The 16,688-nt window shown below is 50.6% G+C and overlaps 1 protein-coding gene across 6 annotated transcripts; it reads left to right on the top strand.

Moving 5' to 3' along the window:
* Positions 1 to 3,237: 3,237 nt before the first annotated feature.
* LOC144668321 (RNA guanine-N7 methyltransferase activating subunit-like) lies at positions 3,238 to 16,279 on the top strand. 6 transcript variants are annotated; one of them, XM_078530208.1, is made up of 4 exons: positions 3,238 to 3,415; positions 6,571 to 6,726; positions 8,961 to 9,116; positions 13,163 to 16,279. In XM_078530208.1, the coding sequence occupies exons 2-4, from the start codon at positions 6,572 to 6,574 to the stop codon at positions 13,338 to 13,340; spliced, it is 489 nt and encodes a 162-aa protein (XP_078386334.1). In that variant the 5' UTR covers positions 3,238 to 3,415; position 6,571; the 3' UTR covers positions 13,341 to 16,279. The 6 variants fall into 6 exon arrangements, 3 of the variants coding, with proteins under 3 accessions (XP_078386334.1, XP_078386333.1, XP_078386332.1); XM_078530207.1 differs by lacking the exon at positions 3,238 to 3,415 and adding an exon at positions 5,489 to 5,515; XR_013573474.1 differs by lacking the exon at positions 3,238 to 3,415 and having other exon boundaries at positions 6,058 to 6,726; positions 13,163 to 14,631; positions 14,778 to 16,279.
* Positions 16,280 to 16,688: the final 409 nt, after the last annotated feature.

Below are 16,688 nucleotides of genomic sequence, written 5' to 3'. Positions count from 1 at the left end.
CTTTTAACACACCTGGAGTTCTCAAATCAAGCAGCAATTTCTTTCAGAGATAATCACCTTTTTAATTCAGTAAATGACAACAAGAATGAACAGCAATTGGTGCTGAGCACCTCAAGAACGGGATTGGCCAGTGCTGTAGATGGAGTTCAGCAGCTGCTGATCCATTGATAACCTGCCCGGAATTTAGGGGTTAAATCTGGACTATTATATGAATTTTGTCACACAGTTTTGGCAGTCTTTGCAACTTGTGGTAATAAAGTTAGTTCTGAATTTGCTATTCTTACTGTTGGGGAGATTAATTTGCCAAAAGCAGTTACACGTGGATTGGGAATGCAATAAACTGGTGATGAAAATGGTCAATAGAAATATCTTTGTACAACAGTCCGACTGACCAAGCAGTAATTCAATGTGAACAATAACTGGAAATACTGAATTAATCACCTGTTTAGAAACAATTAGATTGCGAAATATGCTGTTGTCATGGCTTAAATTTAACCGTGTGTTTGCTCTCTTCGGGATATAGAATTTTAAACTGGTGAGCTTTCTGTCTTTACATCTTAGCATGCTCTCTCTGATTGAACAGCTGTCTCAAGCTCCACACTATAAAAGTCTCCATACAAGGCTGCTGAGAAACCTACTCAGGTATAGTCTCTTTTCAATTAGGAGTCGCACTGACTCCTCTCAGAGACTTATGAACCTAAGTGTGATGACCAGGGATGGAGAAAGATGCGGAGCAGTTTATCATGGATGTCAACTTGTCACTAGACCCAATCCACCGGAACCACTACGCAGCACCACTGATACCAGCTGGACCATGGGAGGATGTAGTAGTTGACTTCTTAGGTCCACTTCCATCAGGACAGTCCACGGCAGTGGTGATTACTGCAGCTATTACTATGAGTCTGTTGTGATGAAGTTTACAACAGCAGAGAAAACAGTGTCTGCAGTGACTGAAATGTGTGCAAGGCACAGTCTACCGGTTACTCTGTGTTCAGACAATGGGCTACAATTCATTTCACAGACTCTTGCGGCCATGTATAGAGCAACTCCACCCACTACGGTGGGAGAGAGCCCAGCTGAGCTGCTATTTGGGCACAAAATACGCACCAAGATGCCAGAGCTGAGGGACGTCGGTCTTGATCAGGAGGTTCGAGATCACGACGTGAGAGAAAAGGTGCTGCAAAGTTTTACACAGACCACAGAAGAGGAGCTAGACTGTCTGATGTGATGTCAGATGATGAAGAACAGGAGAGCCCGAGTAAGATGGATACACCATTTTACCCCAAGCCGAACACTGTCATCACCAAGAAGGGAAACAGTGTGACTGTGCAGTCGCCTGAAGGAGTACTGTACGTCAGGAATTCTTCATGTGTCAAAAAGTATCATGGTGACAAAGTCATGGCAACAGATGAACCAGGTTTAGGGGCTGAGGCGAAGTTGGCATCCGGCAATCCAGATGTCCAAGCCAGCGATGCTGATGGCAGGCGGAGAGCTTTTTACCCACAGGGAAAAACATCGAACCCTAATGCGATGGCCAGAGTTCCTGATGCAGCAGGCAGACCACAGCATAAGAGACCTCCAAACCCAATATCAAGATTTTGTATGATTTAGTGAAGGAACATTAAATTGGAAATCAGTTTGGAGCAAGAATTTGTGATTTAAGACAATGCGATTATAAGTTGAAAAACAGCAAATCTTGACAAAAAAGCATGTACCTAAATCTGAATCACTGAATCTTTACAGTGCAGGAGGCCATTCAGCCCATTGAGTCTCCACTGGCTCTCTGAAGGAACATTCCAACTAGTCCCACTCCCCTGCCTTATCCCCATAACTTTGCACATTCTCTCTTTTCAGGTAGCAATCCAATTCCCTCTGGAATACCTCGATCGAACCTGCCTCCACCACCCTCTCAGGGAGTTCGTTCCAGACTCCAACCACCCTCTGGATGAAAAAATGTTTCCTCACCTCACTTCCACTCCTTTTGCCCATTATTTTGAATCTGTGCCCTCTAGTTCTTGATGCTCCCTCCAGTGGGAACAGTTTCTCACTATTTACCCTGTCTATGCCCCCCAGGATCTTGAATACCTCTATCAAGCCTCCTCTCAGCCTTCTTTTCTCCAAGGAAAACATTCCCAACCTCTCCAACCTACCCTCATAGCTATAGTTTTTTATCCTGGGAATCATTCTTGTGAATCTCCTCTCTACTCTCTCCAATGCCTTCACACCCTTCCTCAAGAATGGCACCCAGAGCTGGACGCAGTGCTCCAGATGAGGCCTAACTAGTGTCTTATACAAGTTCAACATGATGATAATTATTTCGAAGTTTTATGTGTTGTGATAATGTTCAAAACAAAAGGGTGTACGAATGCTGCTCTTGTGATTTTGAAGTTCTTGTTGTGATGTTTGCAAGTACACGCGAAAACAATTGGAATAGATCGTTGAGGAACATTGAATTACATGTCGATGATTATCACAAGGGGTGCCAGTTAAATAGTGAAAGGGAAGTCAGAAGAGTTCAGTTTATGCTGGATGAAGAAACAGAGAAGTTAGCAGTTCCAGAAAGTGAAATACTGAACAAAAGCCTGAACCTACATTGGAATGTGATGCACTGAACTTACCTGATATTCGTAGCTGAAGAAATTCATTTTCTCAGTGAGTTAGGAAGATAATGATTTTTTAAGTTTGTTCATAAATTTTATTGCAGTTTGTTTAATAAGGGATGGAGTCCAAGCTACCATACACCAAGCAGAAAGTGGTGAAGGAAAATCTGACTGACATTTAAAAATGTCACACTCAAATTTGGAATATTGTGAAGGAAGTTTGACTTTAAATGTTATTGTTAGATTTTGAGAACTCATATGTCCTACAACTTTCCAAACAATTACAAGCTCAGATGATGAAGAAGAAGTAAAAAAACACAAACAAAACAAGATGACATGCGTTCATAAAAGCAAAATACTGCAGATGCTGGAAATCTGAAATAAAAACAGACAATGCTGGAAAAACTCAGCAGGTCTGGCAGCGTCTATGGAGGCAAACAGAGTCAACGTTTCGAGTCCAATATGGCTCTTCTTCAGAGCTGACATGCTTTCAGTTGGGTAAAGGAGGGATGTCATAATGATAACTGAATGCATTCGGATACCTGGGTTGTACTGTATCACATGCTGGATTCTGATGAAGGTCTTACAACCAAGGTCAGACAGCAGTGATCAGAAGGTACCTAACATGGTGGATTGATGTGACCCCTGCAACTAAATCTGTGACTTTGAGCACTGTTCTTCCAGCCTGAGATGTGACATCCTCAATCTGCTTGGTTCAGCCACATTAAATTCTGCCACAGGTTCCCAAACGTCTACCATTGGCTCCCAAGATAGAGGATGAGGCTGGGAAGCCCAACATGACTTCAATTCACCAGGTAGGACAATGAGCACCTGTTTCAGATGAACACAATTTGTTAAAGTAAAGAGCAAACAATAGAGGCAGGAGAAGTGCTTGCGGCTTGAATCCTGAGCACGTAATCCAGACAGACAATCCAGTGCAGTAGTGTGGCACTCCTGCAGGGTTGGAGGGTCAGTACTGAGGGAGTGCCGTGCTGTCTGTGCGTCTGTACTGAGGGAGTGTTGCACTGTCAGAGGGTCAGCACTAGGGGAGTGCCGCACTGTCTGTGGGTCTGTACTGAGGGACCACTGCACTGTTCAAGGGTCAGTATTCAGGGAGCGCCGCACTGTCAGAGGGTCAGTACTGACGGAGCGCCGCACTGTTAGAGGGTCAGTACTGGGGGAGCGCCGCACTGTCAGAGGGTCAGTACTGGGGGAGCACCGCACTGTCAGAGGGTCAATACTGGGGGAGCACCGTACTGTCGGAGGGTCAGTACTGAGGGAGCGCTGCACTGACAGAGGGTCAGTATTCAGGGAGCGCGGCACTGTTGGAGAGTCAGTACTGGGGGAGCGCCACACTGTCAGAGGGTCAGTACTGGGGGAGCGCCGCACTGTCGGAGGGTCAGTACTGAGGGAGCGCCGCACTGTTGGAGAGTCAGTACTGGGGGAGCGCCGCACTGTCGGAGGGTCAGTACTGAGGGAGCGCCGCACTGTCGGAGGGTCAGTACTGAGGGAGCGCCGCACTGTCAGAGGGTCAGTACTGGGGGGGCGCGCACTGTCAGAGGGTCAGTACTGAGGGAGCGCCACACTGTCAGAGGGTCAGTACTGGGGGAGCGCCGCACTGTTGGAGGGTCAGTACTGAGGGAGTGCCGCGCTGACAGAGTGTCAGGACTGAGGGAGCGCCGCACTGTCAGAGGGTCGGCGCTGAGGGAGCGCCGCACTGTTGGAGGGTCGGCGCTGGGGGAGTGCCGCACTGTCAGGGGGTCAGTACTGGGGGAGCGCCGCACTGTCAGAGGGTCGGCGCTGAGGGAGCGCCGCACTGTCGGAGGGTCGGCGCTGAGGGAGCGCCGCACTGTCGGAGGGTCGGCGCTGGGGGAGTGCCGCACTGTCGGAGGATTGGCGCTGGGGGAGTGCCGCACTGTTGGAGGGTCGGCGCTGGGGGAGAGCCGCTCTGTCGGAGGGTCAGCGCTGGGGAAGAGCCGCACTGTCGGAGGGTCAGTGCTGAGGGAGTGCCACACTGTCGGAGGGTCAGTACTGAGGGAATGCCGCACTGTCAGAGGGTCAGTACTGGGGGAGCGCCGCACTATCAGAGGGTCAGTACTGAGGGAGCGCTGCACTGACAGAGGGTCAGTATTCAGGGAGCGCCGCACTGTTGGAGAGTCAGTACTGGGGGAGCGGCACACTGTCGGAGGGTCAGTGCTGAGGGAGTGCCGCACTGTCAGAGGGTCAATGCTGAGGGAGCCGCACTGTCAGAGGGTCAGTGCTGAGGGAGCGCCGCACTGTCGGAGGGTCAGTGCTGAGGGAGCGCCGCACTGTCGGAGGGTCAGTGCTGAGGGAGCGCCGCACTGTCGGAGGGTCAGTGCTGAGTGAGCACCGCACTGTCGGAGGGTCAGTGCTGAGGGAGTGCTGCACTGTTGGAGGGTCAGTACTGAGGGAGTGCTGCACTGTTGGAGGGTCAGTGCTGAGGGAGTGCTGCACTGTCGGAGGGTCAGTGCTGAGGGAGCGCCGCACTGTCGGAGGGTCAGTGCTGAGTGAGCACCGCACTGTCGGAGGGTCAGTGCTGAGGGAGTGCTGCACTGTTGGAGGGTCAGTGCTGAGGGAGTGCCGCACTGTCGGAGGGTCAGTACTGAGGGAGCGCCGCACTGTCGGAGGGTCAGTACTGAGGGAGTGCCGCACTGTCGGAGGGTCAGTACTGAGGGAGTGCTGCACTGTCGGAGGGTCAGTACTGAGGGAGTGCTGCACTGTCGGAGGGTCAGTACCGGGGGAGTGCCGCACTGTCGAAGGGTCAGTACTGGTGCAGGGGGCGGGGCTCCAGATGCGGACAGTTATTTCAGCGCGAGTTTCCAGGGGACCGGAAGTGCCGGATACCTGGGGTGGGATTTGGCGGCTGCACCGGAAGTGGGTGTTTTGAGGAGAAGGTGAGTTTGGGCCTTGGGTCTCAGGCTGTCCGCGGCCGGCGAGCGGCTCAGGCAGAACGGGCTCCATGTGGGGGGGGCGGCCCCGAGCAGCACAGCAAGATCCACAAATACCCACACCCGAGAGCCCCGACCCTCCGACAGTGCGGCACTCCCTCAGCACTGACCCTCCGACAGTGCGGCACTCCCTCAGCACTGACCCTCCGACAGTGCGGCGCTCACTCAGTACTGACCCTCCGACTGTGAGGCGCTCCCTCAGCACTGACCCTCCGACAGTGCGGCGCTCCCTCAGCACTGACCCTCCGACAGTGCGGCGCTCCCTCAGCACTGACCCTCGGACAGTGAGGCATCCCCCCTGCGCTGACCCTCCGACAGTGCGGCATCCCCTCTACACTGACCCTCTGACAATGCGGCACTCCCTCAGCATTGAACCTCCGACAGAGCAGCATCCCCCCTGTGCTGACCCTCTGATAGTGCAGCATTCCCTCCGTACTGACCCTTTGAAGGTGCAGTGCGCCCTCAATCTTGCAGTGGAGTGTCAGCTGAGATTTCGCACTCAAATCTCTGGGGTTGGGCTTGAACCTGTGTCAGTCAAACTCAGAAGGGGATGATTACCCACTGCGCCATGGCTGACACGGCAACAGTTGTTTTATTGTCTGACCAGATTGATTTGGATGTGAAACCCCTTCAGCCGAGTCATTTCATCCTTTGCACTTGGCCAACCCTACGCCCTTGAGGCAATTATGTTTTTATTAGCCTCACCTCGCTTCCCATCCTAGTGGATATCTCCTTTGTGTATGTGAATAGTCTGATTACATTCACTGGGCAGGGATCGAGACTGAGAACCCTTCCTGGTTTCCCCTAACTCATAAGTTCTGGAACTAATTGCTGGGCTTCCAGCTGCCTGAGCTATGACTGAACTTGGACGTTGGTACCTTTTGTGGCTCAGTATTACACCAGAGCAGCCCTCTATCCACAGCCCCTGAGCAAGGTCTAGTTTTAAAGCAAATGGAATCTGTTTCTCCTAATGTTTTCCTCATTGCTCTCTCATTGCCTAGAATGTCCGGTGAAGCAGAAACCGCTCAAAACTACAAGGAAATGTTTGCTCATCGATTCACTGCAGCTGATGAAGAGTATCAGGCGATGGTGAAGTGCCCAGTTGACCCGCCCCCGATTGTAGAGGACTGGAGGGTCCGAGCTGGCGGTAACCACAGGTGTGTAACGAGCAGCCGCTGACCCCTGCCAGACTTTATACCAACATGGTTCAAGGGTCAGTACTGAGGGAGTGCCGCACTGTCGGAGGGTCAGCGCTGAGGGAGCGCCGCACTGTCGGAGGGTCAGCGCTGGGGGAGTGCCGCACTGTCAGTGGGTCAGCGCTGGGGGAGTGCCGCACTGTCGGAGGGTCAGTGCTGAGGGAGTGCCGCACTGTCGGAGGGTCAGTGCTGAGGGAGTGCCGCACTGTCGGAGGGTCAGTGCTGAGGGAGTGCCGCACTGTCGGAGGGTCGGCGCTGTGGGGGGGGTGCTGCACTGTCGGAGGGTCAGCGCTGAGGGAGTGCCGCACTATCGGAGGGTCAGCACTGGTGCAGAGAGTGGGGCTCCAGATGCGGACAGTTATTTCAGCGCGGGTTTCCAGGGGACCGGAAGTCCCGGATACCTGGGGTGGGATTTGGAGGCTGCACCTGGAAGTGGGTGTTTTGAGGAGAAGGTGAGTTTGGGCCTTGGGTCTCAGGCTGTCCGCAACCGGCGAGTGGCTCAGGCAGAATGGGCTCCATGTGGGGGTGTGGCACCGAGCAGCACAGCAAGATCCACAAATACCCACACCCGCGAGAACCCGACCCGCTCAGCCTAACACCCGAGAGTCCCGACCCTCCGACAGTGCAGCACTCCCTCAGCACTGACCCTCCGACAGTGCAGCATCCCCTCTGCACTGACCCTCCGACAGTGCAACATTCCCTCTGCGCTGACCCTCCGACAGAGCAACATTCCCTCTGCGCTGACCCTCCGACAGTGCGGCATCCCCTCTGCGCTGACCCTCCGACAGTGCGGCATCTCCTCTGCGCTGACCCTCCGACAGTGCGGCATCCCCTCTGCGCTGACCCTCCGACAGTGCGGCATCCCCTCTGCGCTGACCCTCCGACAGTGCGGCATCCCCTCTGCGCTGACCCTCCGACAGTGCGGCATCCCCTCTGCGCTGACCCTCCGACAGTGCGGCATCCCCTCTGCGCTGACCCTCCGACAGTGCGGCATCCCCTCTGCGCTGACCCTCCGACAGTGCGGCATCCCCTCTGCGCTGACCCTCCGACAGTGCGGCATCCCCTCTGCGCTGACCCTCCGACAGTGCGGCATCCCCTCTGCGCTGACCCTCCGACAGTGCGGCATCCCCTCTGCGCTGACCCTCCGACAGTGCGGCATCCCCTCTGCGCTGACCCTCCGACAGTGCGGCATCCCCTCTGCGCTGACCCTCCGACAGTGCGGCATCCCCTCTGCGCTGACCCTCCGACAGTGCGGCATCCCCTCTGCGCTGACCCTCCGACAGTGCGGCATCCCCTCTGCGCTGACCCTCCGACAGTGCGGCATCCCCTCTGCGCTGACCCTCCGACAGTGCGGCATCCCCTCTGCGCTGACCCTCCGACAGTGCGGCATCCCCTCTGCGCTGACCCTCCGACGGTGCGGCATCCCCTCTGCGCTGACCCTCCGACGGTGCGGCATCCCCTCTGCGCTGACCCTCCGACGGTGCGGCATCCCCTCTGCGCTGACCCTCCGACGGTGCGGCATCCCCTCTGCGCTGACCCTCCGACGGTGCGGCATCCCCTCTGCGCTGACCCTCCGACGGTGCGGCATCCCCTCTGCGCTGACCCTCCGACGGTGCGGCACCCCCTCTGCGCTGACCCTCCGACGGTGCGGCACGCCCTCAATCTTGCAGTGGAGTGTCAGCTGAGATTTCGTACTCAAATCTCTGGAGTTGGACTCGAACCTGTGTCAGTCAAACTCAGAAGGGGACGATTACCCACTGCGCCAAGGCTGACACAGCAACAGTTGTTTAATTGTCTGACCAGATTGATTTGGATGTGAAACCCCTTCAGCCGAGTCATTCCATCCTTCGCACTTGGCCAACCCTACACCCTTGAGGCAATTATGTTTTTATTAGCCTCACCTCGCTTCCCATCCTAGTGGATATCTCCTTTGTGTATGTGAATAGTCTGATTGTAGTCACTGGGCAGGGATCGAGACTGAGAACCCTTCCTGGTTTCCCCTAACTCAAGTTCTGGAACTAATTGCTGGGCTTCCAGCTGCCTGAGCTATGACTGAACTTGGACATTGGTATCTTTTGTGGCTCAGTATTACACCAGAGCAGCCCTCTATCCACGGTTCCTGAGCAAGGTCTAGTTTTAAAGCAAATGGAATCTGTTTCTCCTAATGTTTTCCTCATTGCTCTCTCATTGCCTAGAATGTCCGGTGAAGCAGAAACCGCTCCAAACTACGAGGAAATGTTTGCTCATCGATTCACTGCAGCTGATGAAGAGTATCAGGCGATGGTGAAGTGCCCAGCTGACCCGCCCCCGATTGTAGAGGACTGGAGGGTCCGAGCTGGCGGTAACCACAGGTGTGTAACGAGCAGCCGCTGACCCCTGCCAGACTTTATACCAACATGGTGAAACTGTTTCCGTGAGAGTGTTTCCATCAGAGTATAGAGGTTGGGGAATGAGGGACTCGTACTTCAGAGTAAGATACAGACTTTACAGCATAAAGACAAAATGGGCAGGAATGGGAACTAAACATCTCGGATTACAGTACTTCAGAGAAGATACAGAGTGGGTAAGAACAGAGGGAAATGTGAGACAATGTTTTTGAAGGAGGAAATACCTGCTCGAGTCAGGGACTGGGATATAGAAAAAGTTCAGACAGTAACAATATACCGTAGTTAGACATTAACAATTTATTTGTTTGTTCCCAGGATTTGGGTATTCTTGGCTTGAGAAGGCGGTGAGCTGCCCTCTTGAACCACTGCAGTTCATGTGGTATAGGTACACCCACAGTGCTGTTAGGGAGGGAGTTTCAAGATTTTGTCCCAGCAACAATGAAGGAATGACGATATCTTTTCGAGTCAGGATGGTGTTTGACTTGGAGGGGAACTTGCAGATGGTGGTGTTCCCATACATCTGCCCTTGTCCTACTCATTGATAGGGGTTGCAGGTTTGGAAGCTGCTGTCAAAGGAGCCTTGGCAAGTTGCTGCAGCGCATCTTGTAGATGGTATGTACTGCTGCCACCTTGTGTCAGTGGTGGAGGGAATGAATGTTTAAGGTGGTGGATGGGGTGCCAATCAAGCAGGCTGCTTTGTCCTGGACGGTGTCAAGCTTCTTGAGTGTTGTTGGAGCTGCACTCATCCAGGCAAGTGGAAGGTATTCCATCACACTCCTGACTTGTGGTGGACAGGCTTTGGGAAGTCAGGAGGTGAGTTACTCAGCACAGAATTCCCAGCTCTGACCTGCTCTTGTAACCACAGTATTTATATGGCTAGTTCAGTTTCTGGTCAATGGTAAGCCCCAGGATGTTGATAGTGGGGGATTCAGCGATGGTAATGCCATTGAATGTCAAGGAGCGATGGTTAAATTCTATCTTGTTGGAGATGGTCATTGCCTGGCACTTGTGTGGCACAAATGTTACTTGTTACGCCATCAGCCCAAGCCTGGATATTGTCCAGGTCTTTCTGCATATAAACAAAGATTGCTTCAGTATCTGAGGAGTCGTGAATGGTGCTGAACATTGTGCAATCATCAGCGAACATCCCCACTTCTGACCTTCTCATGGAAGGAAGGTCATTGGTGAAGCAGATGAAGATGGCTGGGCCGAAGACACTATCCTGAGGAACTACTGTAGTGATGTCCTGGAACTGAAATGCTTGACCTCCAACAACCACAACCATCTTCCTGTGTGCTAGGTATGACTCCAACCAGTGGAGTGTTGTCCCCTGATTCTTATTGACTTCGGTTTTGCTAGGGCTCCTTGATGCCACACTCGGTCCAATGCTTCCTTGATGTCAAGGGCAGTCACTCTCACCTCACCTTGGGAGTTCAGCTCTTTTGTCCATATTTGGACCTATAATGATTTCAGGAGCTGAGTGGCCCTGGTGGAACCCAAACTGGGCATCAGTGAACAGCTGACTTCTTCCATTACTTAACTGATGATGGAGAGTAGACTAATGGGGTAGTAATTGGCCGGGTTGGATTTGTCCTGCTTTTTGAGTACAGGACATACCTGGGCAATTTTCCGCATAGCCGGGTAGATGCCAGTGTTGTAGCTGCACTGGAACAGCTTGGCTAGGGGTGTGGCAAGCTCTGGAGCACAAGTCTTCAGTACCATTGCTGGAATATTGTCGGCCTATAGCCTTTGCAGTATCCAGTGCCTTCAGCCGTTTCTTGATGTCATGTGGAGTGAATCAAATTGGCTGAAGACTGGCATCTGTGGTGCTCGGGACCTCCAGAGGAGGCCGAGATGGATCATCCACTCAGCGTTTCTGGCTGTAGACCTTAGCAAATGCTTCAGCCTTATCTTTTGCACTGATGTGCTGGGCTCCTCCATCATTGAGGACGGGGATATTTGTGGAGCCGCCTCTTCCAGTGAGTTGTTTAATTGTCCACCACCATTCACGACTGAATTTGGCATGACTACAGGGCTTAAATCTGATCCATTGGTTGTGGAATTGCTTAGCTCTGTCCATCACTTGCTGCTTATGCTGTTTGGCGTGCAAATAGTCCTCTGTTGTAGCTTCACCAGGTTGACACCTCATTTTTAGGTATGCCTGGTGCTGCTGCTGGCATGCCCTCCTGCACTCTTCATTGAACCAGGATTGATCCCCTGGCTTGATAGTAATGGTAGGGTGGGGGATTTGCCGGTTACAGAATGTGGTTGAGTATAACCCTGCTGCTGCTGATGGCCCACAGCGCCTCATGGATGCTCAGTCTCGAGTTGTTGGATCCGTTCGAAATCTATCCCATTTAGCACGGTGATAGTGACACACAACATGATGGAGGGTGTCTTCAAGGAGAACTTCATCTCCACAATGACTGTGCGGAGGTCACTCCTACCGATACCATCATGGGCAGATGCATCTGCGGCAGGCGGGTTGGTGAGGATGAGGTCAAGTATGACTTTCCCTCTTGGTTCCCTCACCACCTGCCGCAGACCCAGTCTAGGAGCTATGTCCTTTAGGACTCGGCCAACTCAGTCAGTAGTGGTGCTACCGCGCCACTCTTGGTGATGGACATTAAACTCCCCCACCCAGAGTACATTCTGCGTCCTTGTCACCCTCAGTGCTTCCTCCAAGTGGTGTTCAACATGGGGGAGCACTGATTCATCAGCTGAGGGAGGGCAGTACGTGCTAATCAGCAGGAGATTTCCTTGCCCATTTTTGACCTGATGCCATGAGACTTCATGGGTTCTGGTATAAATGTTGAGGACTCCCAGGGTAACTGTATACCACTGTGCCGCCACCTCTGCTGGATCTGTCCTGCCAGTGGGATAGAACATATCCAGGGATGGTGATGGTGGTGTCTGGGTCATTATCTGTGAGGATGACTATGTCAGGCTGTTTCTTGACTAGTCTGTGAGACAGCTCTCCCAATTTCGGCACTAGCCCCCAGATGTTAGTAAGGAGGACTTTGCAGGGTCGACAGGGCTGAGTTTACTGTTGTTCTTTCCCGTGCCTAGGTCGATGCCAGGTCCATCCAGTTTCATTCCCTTTTGTAGGCTTTTTAGTGGTTTGATACAACTGAGTGGCTTACTTGGCCATTTCAGAGGGGCAGTTAAGAGTCAACCACATTGCAGTGGGTCTGGAGTCGCATGTAGGCTAGACCAGGTAAGGGACATTTATGTCAATCGACAATGGTTTCATGGTCACCATTAGACTAGCTTTCAATTCCAGATTTTATTAATTGAATTAAATTCCACCAGCTGCCATGGTGGGAATTGAACCCGTGACCCCAGAGCATTCACCTGGGCCTCTGGATTCCTGGTCTAGTGACATCACCACTCCCCCATCTGGGCTTGTTAAGCCCGTGCCAGCCCTTTGTAGATCAATCCAGTTGGTCCCGTTTCCCCCTGTTCTAGTCACTTAGTCCTGCAAGTTTATTTCCCTCAAGTGCTCCTCCAATTTCCTTTTTGGAACGTAACCCTAACCTTCTCCCCTAACGAGGTTATTTCATTAGTGGGGATGTACTGCTACCCCCTAAATCATTGGAGGTAAATGGAAGAGGGAACCTCTAAGTGGATCAGAGAGTTGAGTAAGTAACCATAATTATTCTTCTTGGAAATTTTTATCAGCCACAAATGTTCGAGACAAGGAGGGAGTGAATGAAACGGAATTCCTGACGTGGCGGGACACTCCATCCTCAATCAGTTTGTGTACCTAAAAGAGAGGTGTTGCTGAATCTGGTCATGAGTAAGGAGATAGTTCATGAAATGTTAACTGTGAGCAATCACCTTGGGAGAAATGATTGTAACGTGTAATGTTTGGAAAACTGACTACAACAACTGCAGCATGTCGAAATCTCTTCCTTTACAGTCACAACATCAAATAAATCGTTCCAAAGTGAGTAAAGCCAAATTCAGCATCAGTTTGAGAATTTTTTTTTTTTACCTTTTTGTTTTAGGTCGCAAGACTATCGACCGTACAAAGGACGAGATGACGGTCGCAATTGGTCCTATAACCGCCAGTGGCACGGGAGAGGCCGTGGCTACAATCATTCTCCAGTTCATCACCAGGGGCCATATGAATCTTACAGCCAAGGCTCCAATTCGCACTGGCAATCCAACCACCATCGCTACTGATACTGAGCCACAATCCAATCACTCAATCATTCAGCTGCGTAAAGCACCACAGTAACTAACGTCAGACAAGGAAATGGATTCTAATTTTAAAGAGGGCTCCTTGTCATCAGTTTTCTTGCCATTAGTTAGTTTGGTAGTTTGTTGGTGGGGAGGGGGGTTATAGTTTGAGCATTTGGCAGGCAGTGGGTTGCTGTCACCTAGAACTGTCTGGGAACTTGTGGATAGTGGCTCTTGATGAACTAATCATTGTACATTTGGGGGAATATGTTGTCATGGAAAAGTGTTGCATTGTCAGGGAGACCCTAATCACAGGCCAAGTCCCCCTCTTGCTCCCCCAGATTATAGTGAGAGGTTTCTGCTCATGTCCAGTCTGAGGGAAGCACTGGTGGAGACTGGGCCAGCAGGCTGCTTGTCTGGAGAATGTTCTCAGGACAAATTGAGGCAAAGAGAATCAAATGTCTCTAAGAATTAACTTGAACGTCCATTTCCTCTTGGTCTGTTTCACCTGCCAGTGCAGAGGTACTGGCTCAGCTGAACCTGATTCTGAATAAAATCTGTAGCGATCTCCTCAGGGAGGATTCTGCAATTTAACAGGGATGCTGCATCCTTCCTGTGTCAGTCTGCATTCATTCAGTTTCTTTCTCGCTGAGTCTAGTTACTCCACAGACTGTCCATTCCCTGTGTACTTCAGACAGCTTGTGAGCTGGTTATATGACAAAGTGTGAGGAGAATCAGGCATAGAGAATTAAATCTGAGCAAGAATTAATTGTTCCTGATCCTTATATTTATGGAAGTACAAAAAAAGGAGATAACTGAGAGGAAGATTCCTGGTTATTTAAAAATCTCTGATGCTCTGAACCCCTCTTCAATTCAACTTTGGCCTCTGTTACTATGTTGAAAGTTTATCGATCTCAGTTTGCTCTGGTGTTTGACACTAATGTTTGAACCTTTTGGAACTCTGGAAATTTCTGGATATTTTGTTATGAATTACAAAAGATATCAATGAGAACAATCTGTACCAGGATGCACTGCACATTATTTGAAGGTTCCGTGGAGTGAAGGGATGATAGTGTGTGAAGCCATGTCTTTAATCCATCATCACCCTGATATAATGTGACATCTGTTTCCACTTCAAACCATAGCTTCTAGCTCCCTCCCTGCAATTACAATTTCTTTACTTTTAGATGATGAGTGTCTAATTTATTTAAAGACAGATTCTGTGTTTTATAGACAGTTATGATGTTCAGTTGTTTGGAGTACAGTTGATTTTAGCAAAATGTGTTTGTTAGCTGTTAGTGTAGGGAATGGGTCAGTGAGTAGACTGTAGGGGCTGTGACTGACGGAATGGGTCAGTGAGTAGACTGTAGGGGCTGTGACTGAAGGAATGGGTCAGTGGGTACACTGTATGGGTTGTGACTGACAGAATGGGTCAGTGAGTACACTGTAGGGACTGTGACTGATGGAGTGGGTCAGTGAGTACACTGTAGGGGCTGTGATTGACGGAGTGCGTCAGTGGGTACACTGTAGGGGTTGTGACTGACAGAATGGGTCAGTGAGTACACTGTAGGGACTGTGACTGATGGAGTGGGTTAGTGGGTACACTGTAGGGGTTGTGACTGTTGGAGTGGGTCAGTGAGTACACTGTAGGAGCTGTGATTGACGGAGTGGGTCAGTGAGTACACTGTAGGGGCTATGATTGACGGAGTGGGTCAGTGGGTACACTAGGGGTTGTGACTGATGGCGTGGGTCAGTGAGTACACTGTAGGGTCTGTGACTGACGGAATGGGTCAGTGAGTACACTGTAGGGGCTGTGACTGACAGAATGGGTCAGTGAGTACACTGTAGGGGCTGTGATTGACGGAGTGGGTCAGTGGGTACAATGTAGGGGCTGTGACTGATAGGAGTGGGTCAGTGGGGACACTGTAGGGGCTGTGATTGACGGAGTGGGTCAGTTACTGAGTAATGATTCACTGAAATTGATCTGTTGAGAAAGTTGAAAGATGTCAATGAAACGCGCTCAGGATAACAAGGGAACTGCCTCCCATGTGACTGTTAGCAGATGGCTTATGTACATGTTCAGCAACACACTCGTTGCCTAATGGGTAATCACATCCGAGACTTGTCATTTTTATAGTTCAGGATCTCTTCCTCTGTTGGCCTGGCTTGTTGCTTTGAAGCTGATGTTTGAATCCAGGAGGATTTCTAGTTGGTCTTACTGAGTCTTTGCATTTTTCTCAAAGCAGTTTGTGAATGAAGGCTGTTATTGTGAATCTCTCTCAGTAACAGGGGCTGAAAGTTTTTTAAGGTTTTTTTAAAAGTTATTTTTAAGGTAGGAGTGTGCTTTTCATTTTCTTTGCCTTTGTCATCTGGCAATATAGCTGTAATCCATTGAAATGTCAGTTTGGAATCTTCAGTAGACTGTGATGAGTTCAAAGGGCAGCAGTCACTTACCATCACTGGAATTCTGTTAGTAACTGTGGACTTTTGTTAATTCACCTCACTGTTCCTTTGATGTTGCCAGGGTTACCAGACTATCCCATTATGCTGTGACACTGATACTTTTTAAGAATGCTGTTCAGATAATTTGACCAGGTGAAATCACAGCCAGACACAAACTCGGCTGAAACCAGCCATCTGCATCTCCAGCCAGGGCCGTGAGGTGTAGAAAGCTTGGCTGCTTTCCCCCCACTGTGGGCTCTGATCCCAGTTACATCCATGATTGAGCCTGGTGGCTCCAAGCACCATCCGGGGCTGAGACTCAGCCTGCGCTGGTTGAGTGCCTCAGTCCACACCAACTGATGTACTGACCCTCCTAGACCTGACAAGAGACACTGGAAGACTAGTTTACACTGAATATTCCCTGTTGATTGTTTCTGTATTTTTATACTTCTGCATCCTCCAAAAATGAACAAAATACAAATAAACAGGTCCTGAGTCTGCATCTAAAAGCTGATTCTATTTAATATACAAAGCTGTAAAAGTTTAGAATCAGTTGGATGTTGATATCAAAACTGATTTCAGGAAAACACGAGGTCAGTACAGTACCAGCTGGAAAGAGTTGAGATAAAGCAGTAACTATTGTTGAAGTACCACCAATCTATGTTTTAAGATCCTGAAACTATTAAATGTTGGTGTGCAGAGCAATCTGGCTGTCCTTGTACAAGAAACATAGAAATTCAACATCCAGCTATAGCAAGCAATTAGGTAACAAATGGCATGTTGGCCTTTATTACAAGGGGTTGGAGTACATGAATAAGTAAGTCTTGCAACAATTGTACAGGGCTTTGGTGGGACTACACCGATAGCACAGTGCACAGTTTTGGCCTCTTGCCTAGAGGGCATGCAGTA

Source organism: Cetorhinus maximus, chromosome 26, assembly GCF_964194155.1.
Source record: "Cetorhinus maximus chromosome 26, sCetMax3.hap1.1, whole genome shotgun sequence".
Classification (NCBI taxonomy): Eukaryota; Metazoa; Chordata; class Chondrichthyes; order Lamniformes; family Cetorhinidae; genus Cetorhinus; species Cetorhinus maximus.
The sequence above is the reverse complement of the archived record's forward strand: the minus strand, read 5'-3'. Positions and strand labels throughout refer to the sequence as shown.